The 22,237-nt window shown below is 38.8% G+C and overlaps 1 protein-coding gene across 1 annotated transcript in view; it reads left to right on the top strand.

Annotated features, from left to right (window-relative positions):
- LOC121195552 (potassium/sodium hyperpolarization-activated cyclic nucleotide-gated channel 1) overlaps positions 1–18,721 on the top strand; it is a 59,729-nt gene extending 41,008 nt beyond the window's left edge. Inside the window, exons 5-8 of the mRNA XM_041059093.1 lie at positions 1,490–1,636; positions 4,877–5,117; positions 10,445–10,609; positions 17,607–18,721. Of these exons, the coding sequence (XP_040915027.1) occupies positions 1,490–1,636; positions 4,877–5,117; positions 10,445–10,609; positions 17,607–18,721 (1,668 nt within the window). The remainder of the gene's footprint in view (positions 1–1,489; positions 1,637–4,876; positions 5,118–10,444; positions 10,610–17,606) is intronic.
- Positions 18,722–22,237: the final 3,516 nt, after the last annotated feature.

The raw sequence follows: 22,237 nt of genomic DNA, 5'->3' as shown, positions 1-22,237 counted from the left end.
TGAGAGACCGTGTTTATTTTCAGGTGTCAGGGCCCTGGACTGGCTAGGAAGATTGTGTTCACTGCCCTGTCTGCAGCAAATTCTGTGAGGAAACAGAGACTAATCAAAATAGATGAAATGATGTATTTTCTCTCTCTTTCCATCTTCTTTGGGTCAATAATTGCCTTCAGGTTCTCACATTTTTGTGACTGCCAGTAATGCACAAATGGAAAAGTCCCGCATCCAGCCAGGAGTGAACAATAAGAAAAAAAATGTAGGGTCACAGGCCATCTGGCTTTCTCACAAAGAGGCCACAAAACATTTCATTCATTCCTCTATCTATTTTCTCCTTCTTTCTACCTCCATCCCTCTCTCCCACTCTTCCTCTGGCATGTCTACTGCTCTGTGAGTAGCAATAATAAAATCAATAGTTTATATTTGTTCCAAATTCCCTGCATCTCTCTGGGATTTACAGTATGTCCCTCCAAATCTAGAGACCTGACATATATTTTTCCTTCTGAAGGTTGAATTGTGTGTAAGGTGCAACAAGTAAGTAATTATCTAGTTAATTATTAATTACAGTAAATATACCTAACTTAGTATATAACAGCAGATATATCCAACTTAATAGAAAAATTAGTACACCGGTTATGTTTTCTTCTAGTATGAATTAAAATAGTAAACTACAAAGGACATAAAAATACAGAATAATTTTGGTTTGTAACAAAATGTTTTATTCCACTTTTATATTTTTAATAACAAAACAGTGATTACTGCTAGAATATTTTGAAATGTATAAAATTTATTTTTTGCCAGTTACTGTGCTCCGAATTTGAAATTACATCAAAAAATATCTAATCAATAATAATAATACAAGCAAAAACAAGATAATCGCAGACGAAGGACACGGAAGCTGTGGAATCTCTTTGGTATCACCTTGGATTCTTGGCAGACCCTAGTAATCAGTAGCATACTCAATATAACTTGTATTCTCAGAAATAAAGAAATTACAACAAAATATTCAAGCCAAATCATGCAAATAATACTTGATCAGTCATGAAATCCCTACCATCTGGTTCAGAGTCTATGCGGTTCTTAAATCTCTCCAGGATACCAGGTATACCTTGCTAGTTCACATTAGATCATAGCTTGGCTGCTTATTAGAAGTGGGCTTCCTGCATGGGTGAGATAATCAGAACTGCTACCTTGGTCTGACATAGCCCCGGGCCTGTACTTGTTCCTACTTTCCTTCACCACCTGCCTCCCCTGTTCTGCCTCTCCCTCCCCACACACAGAACCAGGACATGGCACTGTGACTATGTGAGAGCACGGCTTGTCCTCAATACAGAGGCGCAAATACACAGTCTGTGATGACCATGCTTTAATGCAGCTTTGCTGTTTATTCAAGGTGGACTCTGAAAACTGCGGCTTGTTATCACCTGTCACTAAAATATCTGGTGTTTTACAGATTGATGAATTTCTATCCATCTGCTTTTCTTTGCCTTCCCAGTACAAGCAAGTGGAGCAATACATGTCCTTCCACAAGCTTCCAGCAGACATGCGACAGAAAATTCACGACTACTACGAACATCGCTACCAAGGCAAGATCTTTGATGAGGACAACATCCTGAGTGAACTCAACGACCCGCTCAAAGAGGTGAGACAACTTCTCTCTTAAGATCCTAAACAGAATTTAAGCATTGGCACTTTCAGAAGCTCCTTCACTAAGTCACATCTTCTGAGACTCAGAGTTTCCGTTTGAAGGCTTTAGTTTTATTTTTAGAATGGGCAAAAAATACACACATCTGAAATCGAAAAAAAAAGAAAAAAAAAAAGAACAGTCTCTGACAGGTAAGCTGTCACACTGTAGTTTTAGTTTTGCAACATGAATGAGTTTATTATGAGGAGTGAATCTTCATTCGGCACTTTTGAAAACCAATGAAATACCAACACCTGCCATCTCATCTGAAAAGGTCAAGAAGAAAAACAACAAAACAGATTCTCCCCAGTATCTTGGGTGAACCCAGACTGAGCCTCCACCAAGAGAGGAAAATATTTTGTACAGAAACATTACCTGCCTCTTAGTTACAGAGCTGCTGAACAATTTCTATTTTGTTTACAATATTTACAACTCTGAAGTCAGCAGCGTGGCACAGATAAACAGCCACTCAACGGCAGGATCAACTGGGCATGCTGTATATCGTTCACAAAGAGAGGCAATGTGAAGTACAGACAGAGTGTTTAAGTTTATTGCGGAGTCAGTGACCACTTTTTAAGTTCTTGGCTGACCTCCGCATATCAGCGCATTACATGGGTAATTATGCACAGGGATATGGGAGAGGAGAGGAATAAAAAGCAAAGCATGAGTCGAGATCGTGACCATCTCTCATGTAACCCCATTAAGTCACCTTGCAGAGTCGAACGCTTGTGTTGTGGGGAGTTTCTGTACGGTCCCACACACTCACGGGGAGGTGCAGGGATTTAAAAGTACGACTTACAACACAGAAAATCCTACAGGCTTAATTCACCGTGTATAGCGAGCAAAGTTAAAATCTGCATGGAGACAGTGTCGCACAGTGAAAGCTATGCCCATGGGACAGACGGGTAAAAACAAACTGAGTTGCACAAGAACAAAACAGGACACATGAACCAGCTTACGTCGCCATTTTGCCATGTAACAGTTCATAGGATGTGTCAGTTACAGATTATTTCAGCTGTCTCGTCCTCCCCGAGAAGGTTATTCAAGTAAATTGAGAAACCACCTTTCAAGGAAAGGACCTACAAGTCTGTGTGGCTTAGGTGGGGCCCCCTTCAAGGGGTCACGAAATAAACTGAAGGGGTCATGAGATGATTAAAAAAAAAAAAAAAAAAAAAAAACTATGTCTGATACACAAATGTGTTCTCATCTTTTGGCTTAGAATGTGTCTGTGAATTGCAAGTGAATTAAAATAAGAAAGTGAAACACTTAGTACTGCATCCATTTTTTATCACCACCATTAAGTTCCTGTAAAATTAACACAAAAGAAAAGGCCTGTACTGTATCCAGCAGCCTGTTATTGCTTTTAATTTTCTTTTTACACCTACCCCACCCCTCACTCATTCTCTTCTTAGACCAACCTTTTACAAAGTTAGATGACTAATGATGACCTTCATGAAATGAGCTTGATTTTGCTAACTCCCATTTGATTCATGTTAGACTTTTTTTTTCAATCTCTGTATCCATAGTCTGCATCCCAGTCCCCAGAAATCAATAAATGCAGATTCAAGCCAGACCCATTCCAGGTAGACTGACTGTGTCAGAGGTAGCTGAGTCGGGCTGATTGCAGCTGAGTGTCAGCGTGTGGTGTTCCGGCACAGTTTTGGGATTGCCAAGTTACAGGTCAATTTGGGATCAGAATCAGCTCCACTTAGCAGCACTCAGACTCGCTTTGGGACAGAGGAGGACCGTGAAATCAGCCCAAGTATCTGTTGGCTGATTCTGGCATGTCATTTATCACAAGATTTAAGCAGCTGTTGGCTCAAGCAGTTATGACTACGTGGGATTTGCATGACAACGCTGTTTCAGTTTACAAAACAAATTTGGGCTCACATTTTTGGGGCTGGGTGGGTCAAATATAACGACTACAGCAAAAATATCAGTAACCATCCTGGTGTGCAGAAATGGACAATGTTAATATAAAACTGAAGATCTGTTGTGATGAGAGTTAATATATATACTTGGAAAAAAATATAATATAGTATATTTTTAAATATATTTTACCCCATGTCTGCAAATCCTTTCCAAGAATGCTCAACTTGATTGTATTAATTTTTCTATGAAGATCACCTTGCACCTTCAGTAATCAGTCACAGACAGTTTTTGGTTGTATGCAGCTGTGGAAAGAAACCACTTTAAAAACTCTCCTTGGTGTTGTTTTCAAGGACACTCTGACATCCAACAATTGATTGTTAGCTGCCAAAAAGCATGATGTACAAGACACACAAGCAAACACAAACAGTATGAAAAAGAAAAGGAAAATTTGGTTGATTTTCAGACTGTAGTAAAAGGAGTAACGAGAAAGAATAAAATATATATTAATATAATAATGTGAAAAATGTGCATTTTATAGTTAATCAGCTACAATCCGCAAACAGGAGACTTCATATTAGCCAGACTCTTTTGCTGTTCTGCTGTCCCACTCCCTTCCTGTCCTCTGTCTCTCTTTCTCTTATTCTCCACCATATGACAAATCTTTAAATAGGCATAGCCAAAGATTGTTTCCCCAAGAGGACTCCTGGCTGGGCATGAAAACTGCTTACTATCTAATTCATTAGTTCTGGTGCATGATTGAGGTCAGAGCCCCGTGGCATTAGCTGACACCGGCATCTGAGGCTGAGCTAACATCTCTTTGCGTCGTCCTCATCTTGCTAGCAAGTGTCTCAGAGATTGGTTATCTCTCTGTTAATGTCCTGTTGTCACTGGAGGAGAGTTATCCCTCATGGGGGGTCAACAACACACCGCCGCAGATGCCAAGTGCCCCAGCTTTCCATCTGCACAGCAACAGAGATGTGTGGGTAAACAGACAACAAGCTCCTAATCTCCTGCTGGGTCTGAGGGGACAGGATGAGACCAGAGAGATGGCCTGTAGCCGGCACCAGAGGGCAAACTCATCAGGATCTGACTTGTGTGCCAAAAAGTTTCTTCTCAGGAGTGATGGGAAGTGCTTTAGAAGTATTAGGGATAAAGCAGCAATATGCATCCAATTCGTTCATGCTTGCAGATGACAGAAGCAGAGATGAAGGATTTGTGGTGGTGTTTTGTGTCCGACTACCTAACCGATGCTCATTTTCCATGTTTTAGGTAGAAGTAAGAGTTATTTATGACATTATCTCATCTGTTTCCTTTTGCCTCTACTAGGAAATTGTCAACTTCAATTGCCGTAAGCTTGTGGCCACCATGCCTCTGTTCGCCAACGCAGACCCCAACTTTGTGACAGGGATGCTGAGCAAGTTGAAGTTTGAGGTCTTTCAACCCAATGACTACATCATCCGAGAAGGCACAGTCGGGAAAAAGATGTATTTCATTCAACATGGTGTCGCGAGTGTCATCACCAAGTTCAATAAGGAGATGAAGCTGACTGATGGATCCTATTTTGGAGGTAAGAACAAAAAACAAAACAAAACAAAACAAAAAAAGTCTGTCAAGTCAGTCTGTCAAATTATGTTTTTGATTTTTGTCAGTTTTATTTGCTTTTTATAAATGTTCACACAAAACTGCAAACATGAGTTCTACATTTCTGCTGCTATGCAAGAGCACCGAGCTCACAGTCACACATGCATTCCTTCAGTACGTTCATACAGTTATATATTGAGACACAAGTCTAGCCTGAGGTCTCGCGTTTGATGCTGTTTGAAGTTAAGTTATTGTAGATGTAGATTCTCATTAACCAGTGTTGGACGTTAGTCAGCTTCCGCAGTTACATAACCTCTCATCTGGTTGTTAGAGTAGGCCAAGGCATGGATCAGGCATCCCTTAGGACACACAGAGGTTCCTCCCCCATCCTTACCCTCACACACACACGCATGAACTCCTCTCCCCCTCCTTACGTCCTTGCTGCATATATTTGGCACTAACAAGAGCAGCTACTGTAGATGTTCATTGTGTGTAAATTCAGAAGCTGTTCAATCGCTCTATTTTCTGCTGTGTTTTCATTTTGTGTCCTCTCTCGTTTTTTTTTTTCTTCAGCTCGGGTACCATTCCCTCTTCAAAACATTACAGATATTAATTTTTTAAATGTCAAATGTAATTTCATTGCACATTGCTTACTCTTTACAAAATGCAGCCAGACATTGTGGTGTCTATGTGGAAGCAAAGCAAAGTTTCCTATTTTAGAGGCTCTTGCATATTTTATCTCATGAGTTCATCCCCACTATGGAAAGAGGCTGAGGAGTCTAAGAATACCTTTCTTTTGGTGTGTCTGCTGCATGCAGTTCATGTCTCACAGGCAAGCAAGGGAAGGCAGTGAATCAAAGAAAGAAATGAGTCGTCTTTTCTCATGCTTGTTCAAACCACAAGATTGCTGTCACACACTCTCTCATCACAGCACTCAGTTTGCAAAGCTACTTGTTTTATATATGGGATTGCCGGAGGAAAGGGGCATCTTAAACTCAGCATAGAGTGGACATGTCATACAGTAAGATATGTGGCAGTACATCTCATTCAAACAATTCATCCTCTGGTCTGTAGCTCAGATATATTCTGGTAAAGAATCATTGTCAGGCTAAAACCTTCGACCAATAAGGCTCTGACAAATGGATTTTACGGGTAGGAAGTGAGGGTGCATTTATCAATCAGTTTGAGACAAAAAAGGAAAGAGACCACCAGCAGTTTAACCAGCTATCTTAAGTAATTCTGTGTTTTGATAGCTTGAAGCTTGAGTAACAGAATTTAAATTTAAAATGATTAGGCCCTTTAGGAAGCCTAAACTTTTAGTCTTGTGCAAGACAAGGACGAGTAGAACTTTAGCTAAATGTTATTTTCTTTATCGACTGATTTTCTTTTTTTATTAAATGATGCATTGTTTTGTCCAAAAAACATATATATATATATATACAATATCTCAAATTGCATTTATTGTCAAAGCAACAGCACAAACCCTTCAAAATTTGTTGAATTATAATCATATAACACAAAGAAATGGCCATATTTTATAAGCTAAAAACAGCAAGCTTGTATTTTTCCTTGACAAATGACTCTATTAAGTACTGACACTATTAACTGATTATTAAATAGTTACCAGCTGATTAATTGACTAACAGAGTGACTGTTTCATCTCTGGGCCGAAGCATAATGGAAGCATGCAGTAAAAATGGGCAAATTGCTAGTCTCCCTGCAGGAGATAAAGTGCTAGACTGTTCACTAACAGGAGTCTCAATGAACTCCTCCACTGCACTGACCTCTGGGGACCAAATTTAGAAATCCAGAATATGCACTGAGGCAGCTAGACAGTTACTGCTTTTCAGGGATTTTTGGATTATGTTTTTTGAGCCTTGTGTGAAACATTTAGAGGGTTATACCTCAAAATATCAACTATTTTTTGTGTGTTTGTATTGCATCTGTCTGGCATGCTCTCATTAAGTGCAGAGAGTAGCCAAAGGAGAGTTTACAGTGAAAGATCATGTCAGCATCTAAAACCAGCTCAATGAAAAGGGAAAAGCATACAGAGAACATGGAGAACAAACAGTAGATGTCCCCATTTAATTAATGATTTAATAATTTCATTAAAAATATGTGTTGTATCTGCTCAAATAACAAAGGGTGCACTGCTCATTTTGCCGTGCTCTAACGGTGCCTGGCCACCTGCTCTTGTCTTCTGCCCAGCTGGTATTTTTACCTGTTTGTATGGCGTTAGTAGATCAGTACAGAGTTGGGAGCAGCTGGCTGTGCCAGGCACCTCACTCGTCCCCTTTTCTCTGATGATTCACACTCCTCTCACAACCAGGCCAAACGGCATCCAGAATGAGAAATCAGCGAAGGGGACTGAGACAGAAACAGAGGAAGGGAGAGAGACTAACAAAACTGAGCCCAGAAACAGGAAGCTATTAGCATAGTAATGAACAGGACATCTATGAGGACAGTAGGTCACAAAGCACCTCCAACAATGGTCAATGCCACACCTGCATGCTAAAAAGGTATCATTGTAATCACTCCTGGGCCTCCGTGAATGGGATTACATATTGGTACCACAGCTCTGTAGTGAAGTCACTCTGAGGCCGAGGGACTAATAGAGTATAATGCTAGGACAATGACAGTGGATGAAAATCCCTGTTGCACTTGAATGTCTTACTCATGTGGGACTCTCTTCAACCCAGTCATGGATGGGAGATGGGGTAGGTTAGCTGGTTGCCATGAGAGTACGTGACACATGGAGTGATTGAAAATCATCCACAATGCTCCTGGGGTCAACGGTAATGCTTTGTGACAAGGCAACAGACACGTGTCAAACCGCATCATGTAAAGTGTTAACACAGCTTTGCGTTACACACATACAAACACACCTTGAAACATACATGCATACACATCAGTCTTCCAGGTAACAGGGTTAATGATTCCCTTAGAGGTTTAAACGTTTCTCCATTCCCGAACTGAAATTCTGTTAATTTTGTCACGTACCAGAACAGATTCACATCTTAATAAGTCTGTCTTACGAACACTCCCATATGCACATTGAAATAGTTATTGTTGCACATCTAATATAAAGCCTCAGAAGTATCTTCCAAAAAGCAGCCATTTTAGCATGAAATTACTTCTTTGTGTTACGATTCCTCCACTTCATCTCAGCAAGAACACACTGTCCAGGGACACACACACATACACACACGAAGGCAGGAGAATGTGTGCTGTATGGACATACAGTGGATGTAAGCACAGCCTAAAAATACAGACATACAGTCAGCATGGAGCTTTCGTGTTCTCCAACAATCTCTCGCAACTGGAGTTCAGTGTAGTCTGACAGGATGAATTAACACCGTTTGAAGCTGCTATTCCACCAGAGGAAAGAGGTAAAATTCAGTTATGGAGCAGTGTGGTTGCTTGACAACAACAACAATATAAAGTGAAATGGCAAAACAGTAATTAGAAGCCTCTGGTGCTTTAGGGAAGAGAAGCTTTTAACCGTAACAAGTTTCAAAACTGTACATAACACCAGTCCACATTTAGTGCTATGGCAGGCAGCAATCTGAGGGGGGGTGGTTACTGTTTCTCACTGTCAAGCAATGCGTTCACATCTTGAAGTAACTGTACAGAATGTCATACGAGCTTGTTGGGAGTACAGTCTGATTTTTACCAACACAGACCAACCACTCACTATCTGTCTTTCTATCTTGTTTCTGTCCCTTTGTGAAATTCCATTTAACAAGACACATGTTTTTCGTTCTGTCTCTCCTTTTCTATGTGTGTCCTCTTGTGTTAACGGAGCTACCACTTACAGGGAGCTTTTCCATTATAACAGCACTAACACCTTATTCACACCCACAGCTTGAGAGTGTTGCTCTCACATCTTGCACAATCTGTGCTCTATTTTCATGACAGCTCATGGCACAGCCAAGAAAGATCACACCACAAGTTAACATTTAACGATTTAATTAAGATGGAAGTTCTGCTGTAGATTGCACAGAAGTGCAAATGTGGGTGGAGGTTGAGCTGTGTTGGTGGTAGAACAGGACTGAGCAGAAACCAAGGAATGTTGACACATAGAATGTGATGGTTCATTTGATTAATGTACAGCTGAAAGATAAAGAGAAGAAATAAGGGTTGGACATATAGGCGACTGTTCACTTATCTCCTTGTGTCGCTGGGTCATGAAAGCACAGAGGAGATCAGGCAGTGGATGTCAGGTGCTACCACACATATTCATGTATTTAGTGCAAGATAAATACCGTGCTTATGAGAGGAAATTCAGTTCACTTTGAAAATTCTTTACCGGCAGAAAATATGCTCATATAAATAAAACGATGCAATCATTGAGTCATTGTGAGAAACAGGATTTTGGGTCTGTTGTTATTGACAACAGAAGTTAAACGTCATTAGCATTTTAGGTTTCATTACTGAACCAAAAGCATCCCTTTTTTCCTCTCGACAGGAGTTCACTTTGCAGTCATCTAATCGCTGTTCTAAAGATTCTATTACCGGAATGAGAATTAGCAATAATAAGCACCCCACTAAGAGAAATACTTACTATTTCACGTCCTAATAAACTGGACTGAATTAGACTTAGGGTCAATGTCTGCTGTAGTTATAAGAAGGACCAGCCTGAGCAGAGCGCTGTGAACTGCCCAGTGTGTGGTGTACTAATAAGGATGACCAGCTTTGGAAAGCAAATAAGTACATTTACTCAAGTACCTAAGTAGAATTTTAAGATCCTTTACTTCTCTGTCTGCATCTGATTCTACTTTTTACTTTTACTCCCTCTATTTATAGGGAAATATTTGTAATGTCATTTGTTTTGATGCATTGTTCTATACACAAAGTAACATGTTCTCTTCATGTCATGTCAGAAACTACAGTGACTGAACAGGATGGCAGGAATAGTATGTAACCATACCCCTGTTTCGTTATAAGTTACATTTGAGAACAGATCCAGTTCACTGATGCAGTGATGCAGTGATGCCTGGCAGGTTTTTTTTGTAAAGCTGAATACTGTATCATATTATGGGGCTGTTAGCTCCCTGCAGGATGATGAATTATCTTTGTGTAATGCAAGTGATGGCACCGCTGATGGGCTTCTCATTTTATTTACATTCACATTAGCTTCTGCTTCTGTACCTTTTCCCACTCAAGGTTCATCTATATGATAATCTGTACTGTAATTACTGGGATGATTTCCTTTATGTCCCTCTGCACTCTCCACTGCAGTTACTGCTTCTTCATGTGTCTAAATTTTTTATGCTCTCACTCTTTGTTTTCCTTTGTGCTCCTGCCATACAGAGATCTGTCTGCTCACCAAGGGCAGACGAACAGCGAGTGTGCGTGCAGACACCTACTGTCGACTCTTCTCTCTCTCTGTTGACCATTTCAATGAGGTGCTAGAAGAGTACCCCATGATGCGACGTGCTTTTGAAACTGTTGCCATTGACCGATTGGACCGCATAGGTAAGACCTGCCTACATCTAAGTGTCCTGTCTGGTTGGTCGACTCTCTTGCCTGTCATCGTGCCTTGTTGTCTTGTCTTTATCAGTATTCGTTTGCCTTCTTTCTTCATAAAAGCATTGTGTCTGCCATCTTGTGCTGCATGACCTGTATGCTATCTGTTTTTTTATTCTTTCTTGAGTCCTTTTTTTTTTGTCTTAAATAACATTAAAGAAAAATTTTTGTAACCAGCATTAATCCTTCTAAAGAACCAAAGTAGCGTTTTGTGGTTGGATTAACTGGAAGGCAGTGCATGTCGCTGTCTGGGAGGGAGTCAGGTCGCCCCCTCGTTGGTTTGGTGTTGACCCCCCCCACTGGATGACAGCGAGTGGATGGAAGCTAACCTCACATGCATGTGTGTCTGGCCCTCTTTCCACTCATCTGCACTCCTGGGTATGAGCAGCACCCCACCCCATATCAGAATTGTCAAAATCAATCAGACACAAACCCCATAGAAAGAAACAAGGAGCAGGGCCAGGTGACATAAGGGAGTTTATTCCCACATCCACCAGGTCCAGCCCAGTTTGCTAACAGGAGGAGGCAGGGCCCTGTAGTTTCATTCAACTATAACTACATGATCAGCTATACTTCCTTATTTTTATTGTCTGATAGATAGAACTTGGCCATAGCAGATTATAGTTGTAATAAAGTAAGTGATAAGACACACATAGATTTGTTACAGTTTAAAAAGGGGCACATGTATGTAACACAAACAGGGCAATAATTGGCTGCATTGACCCTAATTGTGCACATTCTCCCACTCCTTCCTGTACATGTGTTCGGTCTGCTCTAACACTTTGATTGGAACTGACACATCGATAAATTAAACATGTAGAAGATCATATGATGATATGAAAGTGTCTAAAAAGAAGTAGAACACTTGTCTTTGTCTTTGCTTATATTTTGCTTCATTAGAAATATGTCTCTTTTTGAAATTATAATGTTTGCTTTTTATAATGTTTTTTATTCATAAATTTAAGGGCACACTTTGTTACTCCTACATTTCATGCGCATATGTCAGTGCCACACTCAAGTAGGAAAAAAAGCATTTAGTGAATATACTGTAAGTGTATAATGATGAAGATTTTCATCATGTGTCGATGTCTTGGATACTGTGCTTATTTTAAGATCTGGCATCACAGTTGTCTCAACCTGTTTTATCAGACAATAAAATGACAGTTCTTCTAAACTTGAAAGGTACAGATTCAAAGTAAACTATAAAGTATGAACACCTGCAAACAGCACAGTTCTTACAGTAGTGGTTCTTTGTAGCTACTGTGTGCTGTCGATAAGGCGATAGCAGAGAGCTGCAAAGTATGTGGCAATCCTAATGTTGGTGTGCTATGAATATTACGACAACAGTGTACAAGTCTGACTTGTGCATTTCCACCTCTGGCAACTAGCAAACAAAACTCTTCCCCTTTATTTGATCAACTTCTGCACAGATCACTCAGACTGACTTGGCAAAATAAACACCAATAAAAGTCAGGAGGATACAGCCTCAACATGTTATTTGCAAATTTATAAAGTGTATCATCTTTATTATAATTATTATATTGTAAAAAAAAAAAAATCTTTAACATTGAAACATAAAAATCTATAATGAATTTCGCTGCATTATTATTTCATTATTAGTACTGCTATAGCACATAATGTTTAGGTATTTTATTTATTTCCTTATTATATTAACCACAAAACAATAATATCACCTGTATTCAAAACTAGTTGAATTTCCATAATGACAGTGTGCCAATGTTGTCTCATATCAGTGGTTTAGCTTGCAGTCTGTATCTACTTTTCTATCTGTTTTTGTTGTTTTTCTTTGTCATGGCTTTGTATTTGTGTATTATTTTGCCGGACACAGGCACACCACAATTTAAAGTGTTGACTCACTCGAAATTCTGTAGTGTCAGGCCAGTCAGAAACAAGCAGTGAACAAAAGATCTGGAACAAGACCTCTCCAAGTCAATCAGAATCCAACAACAGATGTGTGTCACTGTTGAGACAACCTTTCCTCCTTGGAATTACGTTCATATGCAACTATGTTTTTAGGGAAAAGTTGCTTGGATGACTGGATTACATCAAAATATCTGACACTACACAATGTTTAAACTATGTCTGCAAAAGTTAACACTCAGTTTGTAATTCAGTATTTTTTATTCCTACAGTATCTACTCATGCTTACTAAATCACGGCTATGGTGTGGTTAGTGCTAGGCAAATAAAACTACTTGGTACAGTTGAGGCAAAGAATGTGGTCATGTTTAAATATTACAGTGCTTCACAATACTAATTTAATATGGGACAAAAACCTTCATCTCTCCCTCTTTACACTTCCAGTCAAGCAGATCTCAGCACCCACTGTTCCTTGTGCTATATGAATGTAACACTATTTCGTGCATCAGAATTGAACATGAATAACTAATTGTGAATTAGCTACATATGAACATAATTCACAGAAGATAAGGTTGTATTTTTTGGACTAATATAAAAAAAAAGCACACACCCATAATCCATATTTGCCCTGTACTGAAGTGTGTGAAGTTGTTTTCACAACATGTTGTATGCCCTTTAATCTCAACAGTGCTAATCTACATTTGCCCTTTTTATGAGAGCTACCAGCTGATTTAGCTTTTCACTGTAGCTAAATGTTAGAAAATGAAAGCTGCCCACTCTGACTGACACCTCTCAGAGTGATATAGATTGGATCCATCCTTTCAGACTAACCATGAAGGGGGTTTTGTCTCATACGAGGGAAAATACTTTGTCATGATCCGTGCTGGTTGTATCGTTTCTATATATGAACTGCATTTGGTTACATGCTTGTCTTGCTCTAAAAAGGAAAGAAAAAAGTAACCATGCTTTGAAACCAATAACGTGTTGCACATTTGACATTATCTTTTATCTATCTAAAAATTATTTGACCAGGAGTCCGTCTTGAGACGAGCACATCTCGTTTTCAAGAGTGTCCTGGCCGACGAGTAGGCATCAGGTAAACACTTTATTCCAATTCCAGTGTTCGAACAGGGACAAATTGACCTATAGAGGCTTGCTAAATGGATCCGGTCACAGAGTCATCCTCCAAGAGTTTGACCTCTTGCTGAAGGTTACATTAACTGTCTAATTTCTGCATCAGTGACACATAATTCAAGTCACCCACACTAGTCCTGCAGATGTTTTGATGGACACATTCAAAATGTCAACAACTAAGACAATCAAAGAAACAAAGAGTGTTATTCATTCAGTGTTACATGCCATGTTTTTTTGTAACAGATTTTTCACAGAATAATCAGCTGGATTATGAACACATACTCAGCTCTATCGATGTGACATTTTTATTTAATCTTTGAATCCTTTGTTCAAAGTGTATTCACAAATGAAACCATGTCTGCAGATTAGTAAAACCTTTACTAATGCAATGCCACATACAGTTTTTGTTACATGCAGAAAATCCATTTCATTTTTTGTTCATGTTTTCACCAATGGAAAATATTTGTTTCTGATTGTCTGACTTCAATAAGAAATAATTTGGGAAAAGACAATATTGACACTATTAATCAGACAAACGTCAGCCTCATCTATTGAGCTACAGTAATGTCACGTTGACCACATGTGGAGGGCAGAAGTTTATTTAATCCATTAAGAATCACTTTCTCACACACATTTGCACCAGCTACCCTCTCTAACAATTTCTTTAGTAATGGTGTAGTAAATAACCCTCAAGAAGAAGAAACTGAAGAAATTCAACTCCTGAAATAATTTGTAAAAGAAAAGAAATTATTTATAAGAGGTTTTGGTGAATGATTTGTCAAACTGCATTGTAAGTCACAATGAGTGAAGGAAATGTGTAATTTCTTTGTGAAGCCTCGAATGCATCTCAAAATGTTTCGTTTTCTTTCTTTCTTTCTTTCTTTTATTTGGCCTTTATTATTTATATGATGTTTGTAATTGTTGTGATGTTTGTGTTTTGTTTTTTTATTTGTTGTTTGTTTTATTTGGTGTGTTCCTTGGCTTACAAGCTGTTCCAGGTTTTTTTCAGATATGGGTTAATGTATGATTTTTTTCAAATCATATTGATAGGTGAAGTTTTTATATTGTACTAACCTCATTGGTTCCATTGTGCCAGGAAAGGCATATTAGTACTACAGTGCTATAACTGTATTAATTTTCAAATGCTGACTTGACCCATATCTGATCTTTTTTTTCCCAATATAACAGGTTTTGTACATGAAAAAGGAACCTTTTCTTTACCCATAAGTGGTGTTTACATTTTCTTCATGTTGTTTTTTTGTTTGTTTGTTTCTTAGTTTTTCTTTGTTTTCTTTCTTTCTTTATTTTTGTTTGTTTCTATTTTAAGTCAGACAGAGTTTATAGTTCAGGGAATCTGCATTTTGTAGAAATGTTCAGAAATGACCACTGGCAAAATATTTTGAACAGAAAATATACCGTATAAGTTGGGTTTTGCAAAATATCTGTTTGCCTCTCACTTCACTATGAGTTAGTGGTCAGAGCAGCGCAATAAATGTACAAGAACAAGCTTTGTATCATGACACAAAATAAAATCATGGTAATAGTAAGTGGTACTAAAATGTTTCCAGACTGGCAGTTGGTTACTCAGTCTTTTAAGTCATGCCATTCAGTTTTAAAGTGAACTGAATTTTTGCAGCAACAATAGACCTATCAATTCTACCTATGCACAAGAAGCTTTCATTGCCATCATAGCCTTCATGCCTTTATCCATAAAGCCAGGAAATGGTACAGAAAAAGATTTCTAGGAGAAGATAATAATTTGCTTAAAATAACTTAAATGTAAGTGTATATAGCTCTGAACGTCTGATAATTTCTTTAGTAAGTGGCTGTTTATCTTTTGCACATCCTTAACTGAATAACAGAGATGATAAGACCAAGAGAGATTAGAGGAGGAGAGATATAAGACAAAGCCAGAGAAGAATCTAGAAGGGCAGCAGAGACAGCAACAGATAAGACAGATGGCACAGTGTAATACATTACTGAAAGCCTGTTACAGTGCAATTTGTATAAGCTGTTATTTCTTCTGCCTGTCTTAGAAAACTGTATGTGGTGCATTGTAATGTGCAATATACACATTACAATGCACCACAATAATAATTTTCCTTTAAAAATTACAAAATTTTAAACTGATGCCTGTTGCTCTGAAATCCTAACAACAGCCCTCTAACTACTGTGTATTCAGAAGCAAACGTTCACATCCTCACAGGTTCTGTTTGGAGTAATAATAAATATGTGTTGTCCTTCCAATCTACAGAGTTTAACCCCATCAGCTTTAAAAATGCAATGAAAGCAGCCTTGTAAGTTAACAGTAGTCTTGTAGTCAGTACATGGTGCTAGATTTAGCTCTTTACTGCCCGACCCTGTAGTGACTGTTAAAGTCAAAGTGAAAGTCAAATGGAGAGCTTGATTCTGAGAAACTACCAGGAAAAAAAACAAACAAAAAAAACAAAACACCACCAGACCATTTTCAGCTGCTGCAGCAGTGAAAGTCCTGTCTTATAGCTGAATGGATGGCTTGCTGGCAGCCTTGAGGCTGAGGAGAAAAGCCGTCAGGCAAATGTAAACTCGGTGGAAGAACTCTTCCGTCGTCAAGGACGGAGCTTAATGATTGATTGACTGTGGCTAAAGCCTTCAGCACACTAAAAGTCTACTCTGTCTTCTTTACCGACAAACAATGCTTCACAGCCTGTCGATATACAAGGTCAACAGTACTTACAGGAAACCCAATAAATTTGGACCCAATCATTCAAAGTAAAGCTGTTAAATTGATTTTTATTATTATCATTATTGACAAATATTGAAAAAATCCTTGTCAGGGAAAAAAACAAACAAAAAAAAAATTATAATTCAACTTATAACTCAACGTCTTTCATGTCTGTAGTACCACTTAGCATTTTACCACAAAACCACAAAAGTGGTTGGTGTTTAAAGAAGCCATTTGTCAGAACTTTATTATCATAGTTCATGACTTATGACAGGCTGGGAAAGATTTCCAGGCCTATGGGCTCTGAAGCAAAACCGATTTGTTAACTCTACTAAGGGAACAATGTATGTTTATTATCATTATTATTATTATAAGTATATAATCTTGCAGACAAATTGGTTAACACTTTGCTCAAATAAATGCTAATCTCCAGAGAATTTCACGCAAATTTTAATGATAAAGATAACACGGTATTCTGTGGTAAGATGTGTAAGGTTTAGTTTTATATATATTATTATATATATTTATTTTTTATCTTCTGTAACCAGTTATGGTAAGGTACAGTAGTATATTAGGAATAGAACTTTGTGGCTTTGTTTGCTTGTTTTTATTTAACCTTGTTTAAAAACTATAAAAAAGTTACTCTAAGTGTCCTTGTGATGTGTTTTAGCTGAGTTGTCATTGTGATTTAAATAGAATGTGACTCTAAATTTATTCCTAGAGTTTAGACTTTTTGTCTTTTCTTCTAAAAACTGTCCAGTAACGTGATGTGTGGGTACAACTCATCAGTATTCTTCTCTACTTCACTGTCCACATCAGCACCTTCACAGTCTATGCTATCACATCACACTTTCAGTGATCTTTGTCTCCTTATGTGTCCCTTCACTCTTGTATACCGCCCATAGTCATTACCATTCAATGTCCTTCACACTTTATATTCAATACAAAAAAATCTTAGTGGACATGAGAAGATGCAGCTTGTAAGATTCAAAAAGTTGAAATTAGTTGAGTGTATTTATACATTTTGTGGAATCGAGAATATGAATCTTCTCTATGTAAAATTTGGTGTCTGTGTTCAAAGGAATCAATTTGCAAAAGTTTCCCACAGAAATATATAAGCTGCATCTTCATTAATACTGTCCTGAATCCTGCCCTTTTCCTGTGGTTTAGTGCAACCAAAGTTTACCATGGCTGTATGTGCTCACCTCTCCTGACTGCACCCCAACAGGGAAGAAGAACTCCTTGCTGCTGCAGAAGTTCCAGAAGGATCTGAACGCCGGCGTTTTCAACACACAGGAGAACGAGATATTGAAGCAGATTATCCGCCAGGACAGGGAGATGGTGATGATGGTGGACCGCAAACAGTCAGTCACCGGGATGAACTCAACACCAATGTCCGGAAACTCCATCATTAACTCACCAGCCCAAGCACCCTTTTCCACTGCCTTCGGCACCAGTCAGCTCCAACAGTCCTCTGTACCCCTGACCTACAGTGCTTCAGCTATTGCCAATGCCTCTGCCGCCCGCATGCTGCCAGCCGCTGCCGCAGCAGCTGCTGCAGCACAGGGGATGTACCCTGCTCCCAGTGTTTCCCATGGCAACCTGAATTCTTCCTCAACCAACCCACAGACCCCACTCCAGCAGCAGGGAGCAATCATGTCGCCCTGCTCCTTCACGGCTGCCATGTGTAGTCCGCCCGTGCAGACCCCTCTGGCTAGTCGGAGCTTCCAGTACGGCTCGCCCACAGCCTCCCAGCTGTCACTTATCCAGCAGCCCATTGCCCAACCATCTCTATCCACACAGCAACAGCTTGCTCAGCAGCCTGCTGCGTCAACTGCAGCTGCAACCTCTGCAACACAGCAGCAGCAGCAGCAGCAACCGTCACCTCAGCAGCAGCAGGTCCCTTCACCTCAGCGGGGAGACATCCACAAGAGCACACAGGCTCTTCAGTCAGGCAGCTTGAGTCGAGATGTCCGACACCTATCGGCCTCCCAACCATCACTGCCACACGACACATCTCTGGGGCCCAGAGCACACCCAGCCTCAGGAGACTCTCTGGCCTCCATCGTGCCACCAACGGCAGCAGCGATCCAGGGAATGAGTCTGCAGAGTGGCATCCGCACCACAGTGCCCCAGCGGGTCAATTTATTCCGGCAGATGTCGTCAGGAGCTTTGCCCCCGGTTCGCTCAGCCACAGCAGCCGCGGCAGCGGCGGCAGTGGCAGCAGCATCCTCATCCTCATCCTCTACCCAGCACAGGGAATCCCCTGGATCTAGGAGAGATTCTGTCCTGAGCAGTACAGAGACTGAGCAAGACAAAATGCGTTTTGCATCAAATTTATGATCCCATTTTTCCCTTTTCATTTTTTAAACTTAAACACGTTTCAATTCAGTTTTAAAAATGGAGATACAGCAAAAGAGATAAAAAATGAGGAACTTCAGCATTTTTGTTTCTCTCCGGTTTTCTTCTGAAATAACCTCATAGAAATCCTGTACATACAAGTATCCACACCTTGTATTATATTATATTTTAGACACATTGTCTCCCTACTTAAGAATGTATATTATACAGACACATCTTTTTTTCTTTTATGCCATATTAATCATATATATATATGTGTGTGTGTGTATATATATATATATATATATATATATATATATATATATATATATATATATATATATATATATATTACACACACATATTTCTGTATGAATGGATGTGTGAGAGAGTGAGTGTGTGTGGTGCATGTAACCGCGACTGTAAAATCCAACAACAATATTTGGCAATGGCAATTTAAAAAGCTGTAGTATAAACATGAGTCTTCCTTTCTGAGAAATATAAAGAATTATATACAATGTATGATTTTTTTTTTAATTTATGTTTTTCTTTTTGCTTTCTGTTTTTTTAAACTGGAATGCATTGTGGATTCTGACAATGACTATTTCTTTTTTTTTTCTTTTTTTTAACACGGAGGAAGAGGAAAATTATCTTCTCCTATTAAGCAGCTTTAGGCACCACTGTGGAATAACAAATGCAAGTAACTCTGACAATTAATCTCAAAAAGCACACTCAGAAAATGAATCTCATACCAATTTCCCGAACCCTCATTTCAGAAACCAACATGAATACTGTAACTAAGTGTTATGTTGCTCTCAGCAACGAAAATACAGTCTGCCGAGCCACTATATCCCCACAGCGGCTCACATACAAACCATGACAGTGTTATGGGTCCAAAGGGAACAGATAATAGAAATGCTGCTTTTTTGTTTATTTTCAAGGAGAATGGAGTGTGGAGAAAGATATGGATGGATGCTATTGTTTTCTATTTCTGATTTCAGATGGCTGAGATGTTATGTAATGTTACTTAAAAATTCTGTGTATATTTATAATATTTATAAACTAAAGATTATCACCATTATGCAATAGACTGTGACATAAAGATTACCTATATGTGTGCTGTAAATAGTTTTGTAGATCTAGTATTTACAGATACTGTGTGGTGCATTCTCTATCATAACAATGTCTTACTTCTATCAGGAACCTGGATATCATCTATATGCGACAAAGGTTAAGTGACAAAATACATATGTTTCATAAGAGATAAACAAACCTTAATGCAATAGCTAGCACTACTTGAGGCTGAGAAATGCCTGATTGGAGGACATTTAAGAATCCCTCTCTCTTTCTGTATACTATTCCTAATCCTAGTATAGTTTTTGATTTCACATAAAGTGAACATATACAATATTTACCTACAATTGAAAGTCGTCCTATTGAAAGTAAATGTCTTTTCTATCGCCTCTTTCCCCAAATCTGCTTAGGATCATTTTAAGAATGATTCTTTGGTTAATATTAAAGGTCAAATGGATTACTTTATGAAATGTATCGTTTAAGGACAGAAACGAGGCTCACATGTTTGATTTATTACACCGATTTTTTTTTTTTTTTTTAAACCACAATTTATATTCAGTGCTTGCTCATCTGCTTCATGAGTAAAACTGTACTGTACGCTGTCATATCATAATTACTGTAGTTGAAGAGCCTGTCACAACATTTTCAACACATACGTTTTAAGTTAAAGACGTCAGGTATCGAGTTGCTCTAGTGTGCAGGGGCACATTTTCACCAAGGGGATTTTGTGCTGCTGGAAATGGGGAGGGGAAAAAAAATGCTGGTTTGCATTAAGGTTTCTGTCTCATGTAAATCCATTATGTGGGCTTAGGCACTCTAAACTGACCTGGACTGATGCTGAGGCAGGGAAGGAAGGTCAAGCCAGAACAATGTGACTCTATGAAAAAAAAGGAAAAGAGCTATTTCTATTACAGCTATTATAATCTTATAATAACTAAAGTATTTGATGACTCTACTAAAATAAGCCAGCCATTGCGACTTGCAGGTCATTTCCCTGCACGTACTGTTGATTGTACATTGTGCTCAAGGCTTTCCTGTGGTCTTCTGATTCAAATGTGACAAAGTGCTCTACTCTCAGTCATGCAAAATTTCTATTTAGAGTCACAGCTTTCATGGCACCAAATATCCCATCAGTTCAGAGTGGCTGTAGCTCTAAAAAGATTAGAAGTCTTCGCTACAGATTGTGTCGATAGTGTACCAATACAGTCAACCCACCAATGTCATGAAAGCATGCACTGTCACAAATACTTAAAAAGATACTATCTCAAAAATGTTGACGTTAAATGTAATGTTAGATTATGTTTTGTTCATTGTCTGTCTGCCTAGACGTTATCTGTGTGTGAACAGAAGCATTGACTTTTCACATGGACATTCTTAAGTATTTGTGCCTAAACTATAGCCATGTTCCATCCTTTGTTAAGAGTGTGAGCTCGGTGCGTACGGGGGGCACTTCTGCACACAACTGCGCATTCATTCTTACTATACTCTATGTGTTCTATGTCTCAGTGTTTTTAGACAGGAAAGGAATAAGCAATGATGATGGCCAAATGTCTCAGTTTATCCAATTGGTATCGTTACTTACAATGTGAACTTCTAGAGGCAGGTTCTTTTCTAACATTCTCAGTCAAGCTATATAGAATATTTAATGAGGTTATGTACAGTTTAAAAAAAAAGTGCAATCTTTAGACTTGCAGTAATATCGTGAGACAAATTTGGAGAATCTTTATACCTTTCTTTGTAGCTAGCCACTGATGTTTGGGTTGAATATTGATGTGTGGAAGGAAACTGGCCAAAGCAAAACATTCTAAGTCATTGTCTTTGTTTTAAATTGCACTTTCTGATTTACTACTAAAAAAAAAGAAAAAAAAAGAAAAAAAAAAGGACAGATTCTTTCAGCTAGGTTAGATGTTGAATGAGTTAGAAAGGGAGCAATATCCCCGAGAATTTGTGCTGCCCTGATCCTGTATGAGGTTCTAAATGAGGGGGGAGATGTTCTATTTACAACTGAAAGCGCTTAATTGTGAATATGCCATAGTGTATAGGAACTAGTACACAGTCAAGATGGATAGCAGCACTGTTGGTTTGTGCTGTTTTTGATACTTGCCTTTGGAGGGAGAGCTTCCCAACTATGTGCTTTTTTCACTATACCAATCACAACTAACATACTGGAATGGGCATTAATGGTGATGTACAACACAATCTAATGAGCTTACATATTAGCAGTATAGAGACTCTCAACAAACCAGCACATATATTTGTATATTTCTTTTTGTTTGTTTTGTTGGTTTGAGAAAAAAAAAAATAGATGCAAAAAGAACTGAGAATAATGCCCAGAGAGGACAAACCAAATGTTCATTTGGTTTTGATGACCACAGGTTTCATATGTTTACTGATGATATGCGTAGTGGAGAGAGGGGCAGAAGCTACAACAAGCTGCTCTGTTCT

This window comes from Toxotes jaculatrix, chromosome 16, assembly GCF_017976425.1.
Source record: "Toxotes jaculatrix isolate fToxJac2 chromosome 16, fToxJac2.pri, whole genome shotgun sequence".
Taxonomy (NCBI): domain Eukaryota; kingdom Metazoa; phylum Chordata; class Actinopteri; family Toxotidae; genus Toxotes; species Toxotes jaculatrix.
The sequence above is the reverse complement of the archived record's forward strand: the minus strand, read 5'-3'. Positions and strand labels throughout refer to the sequence as shown.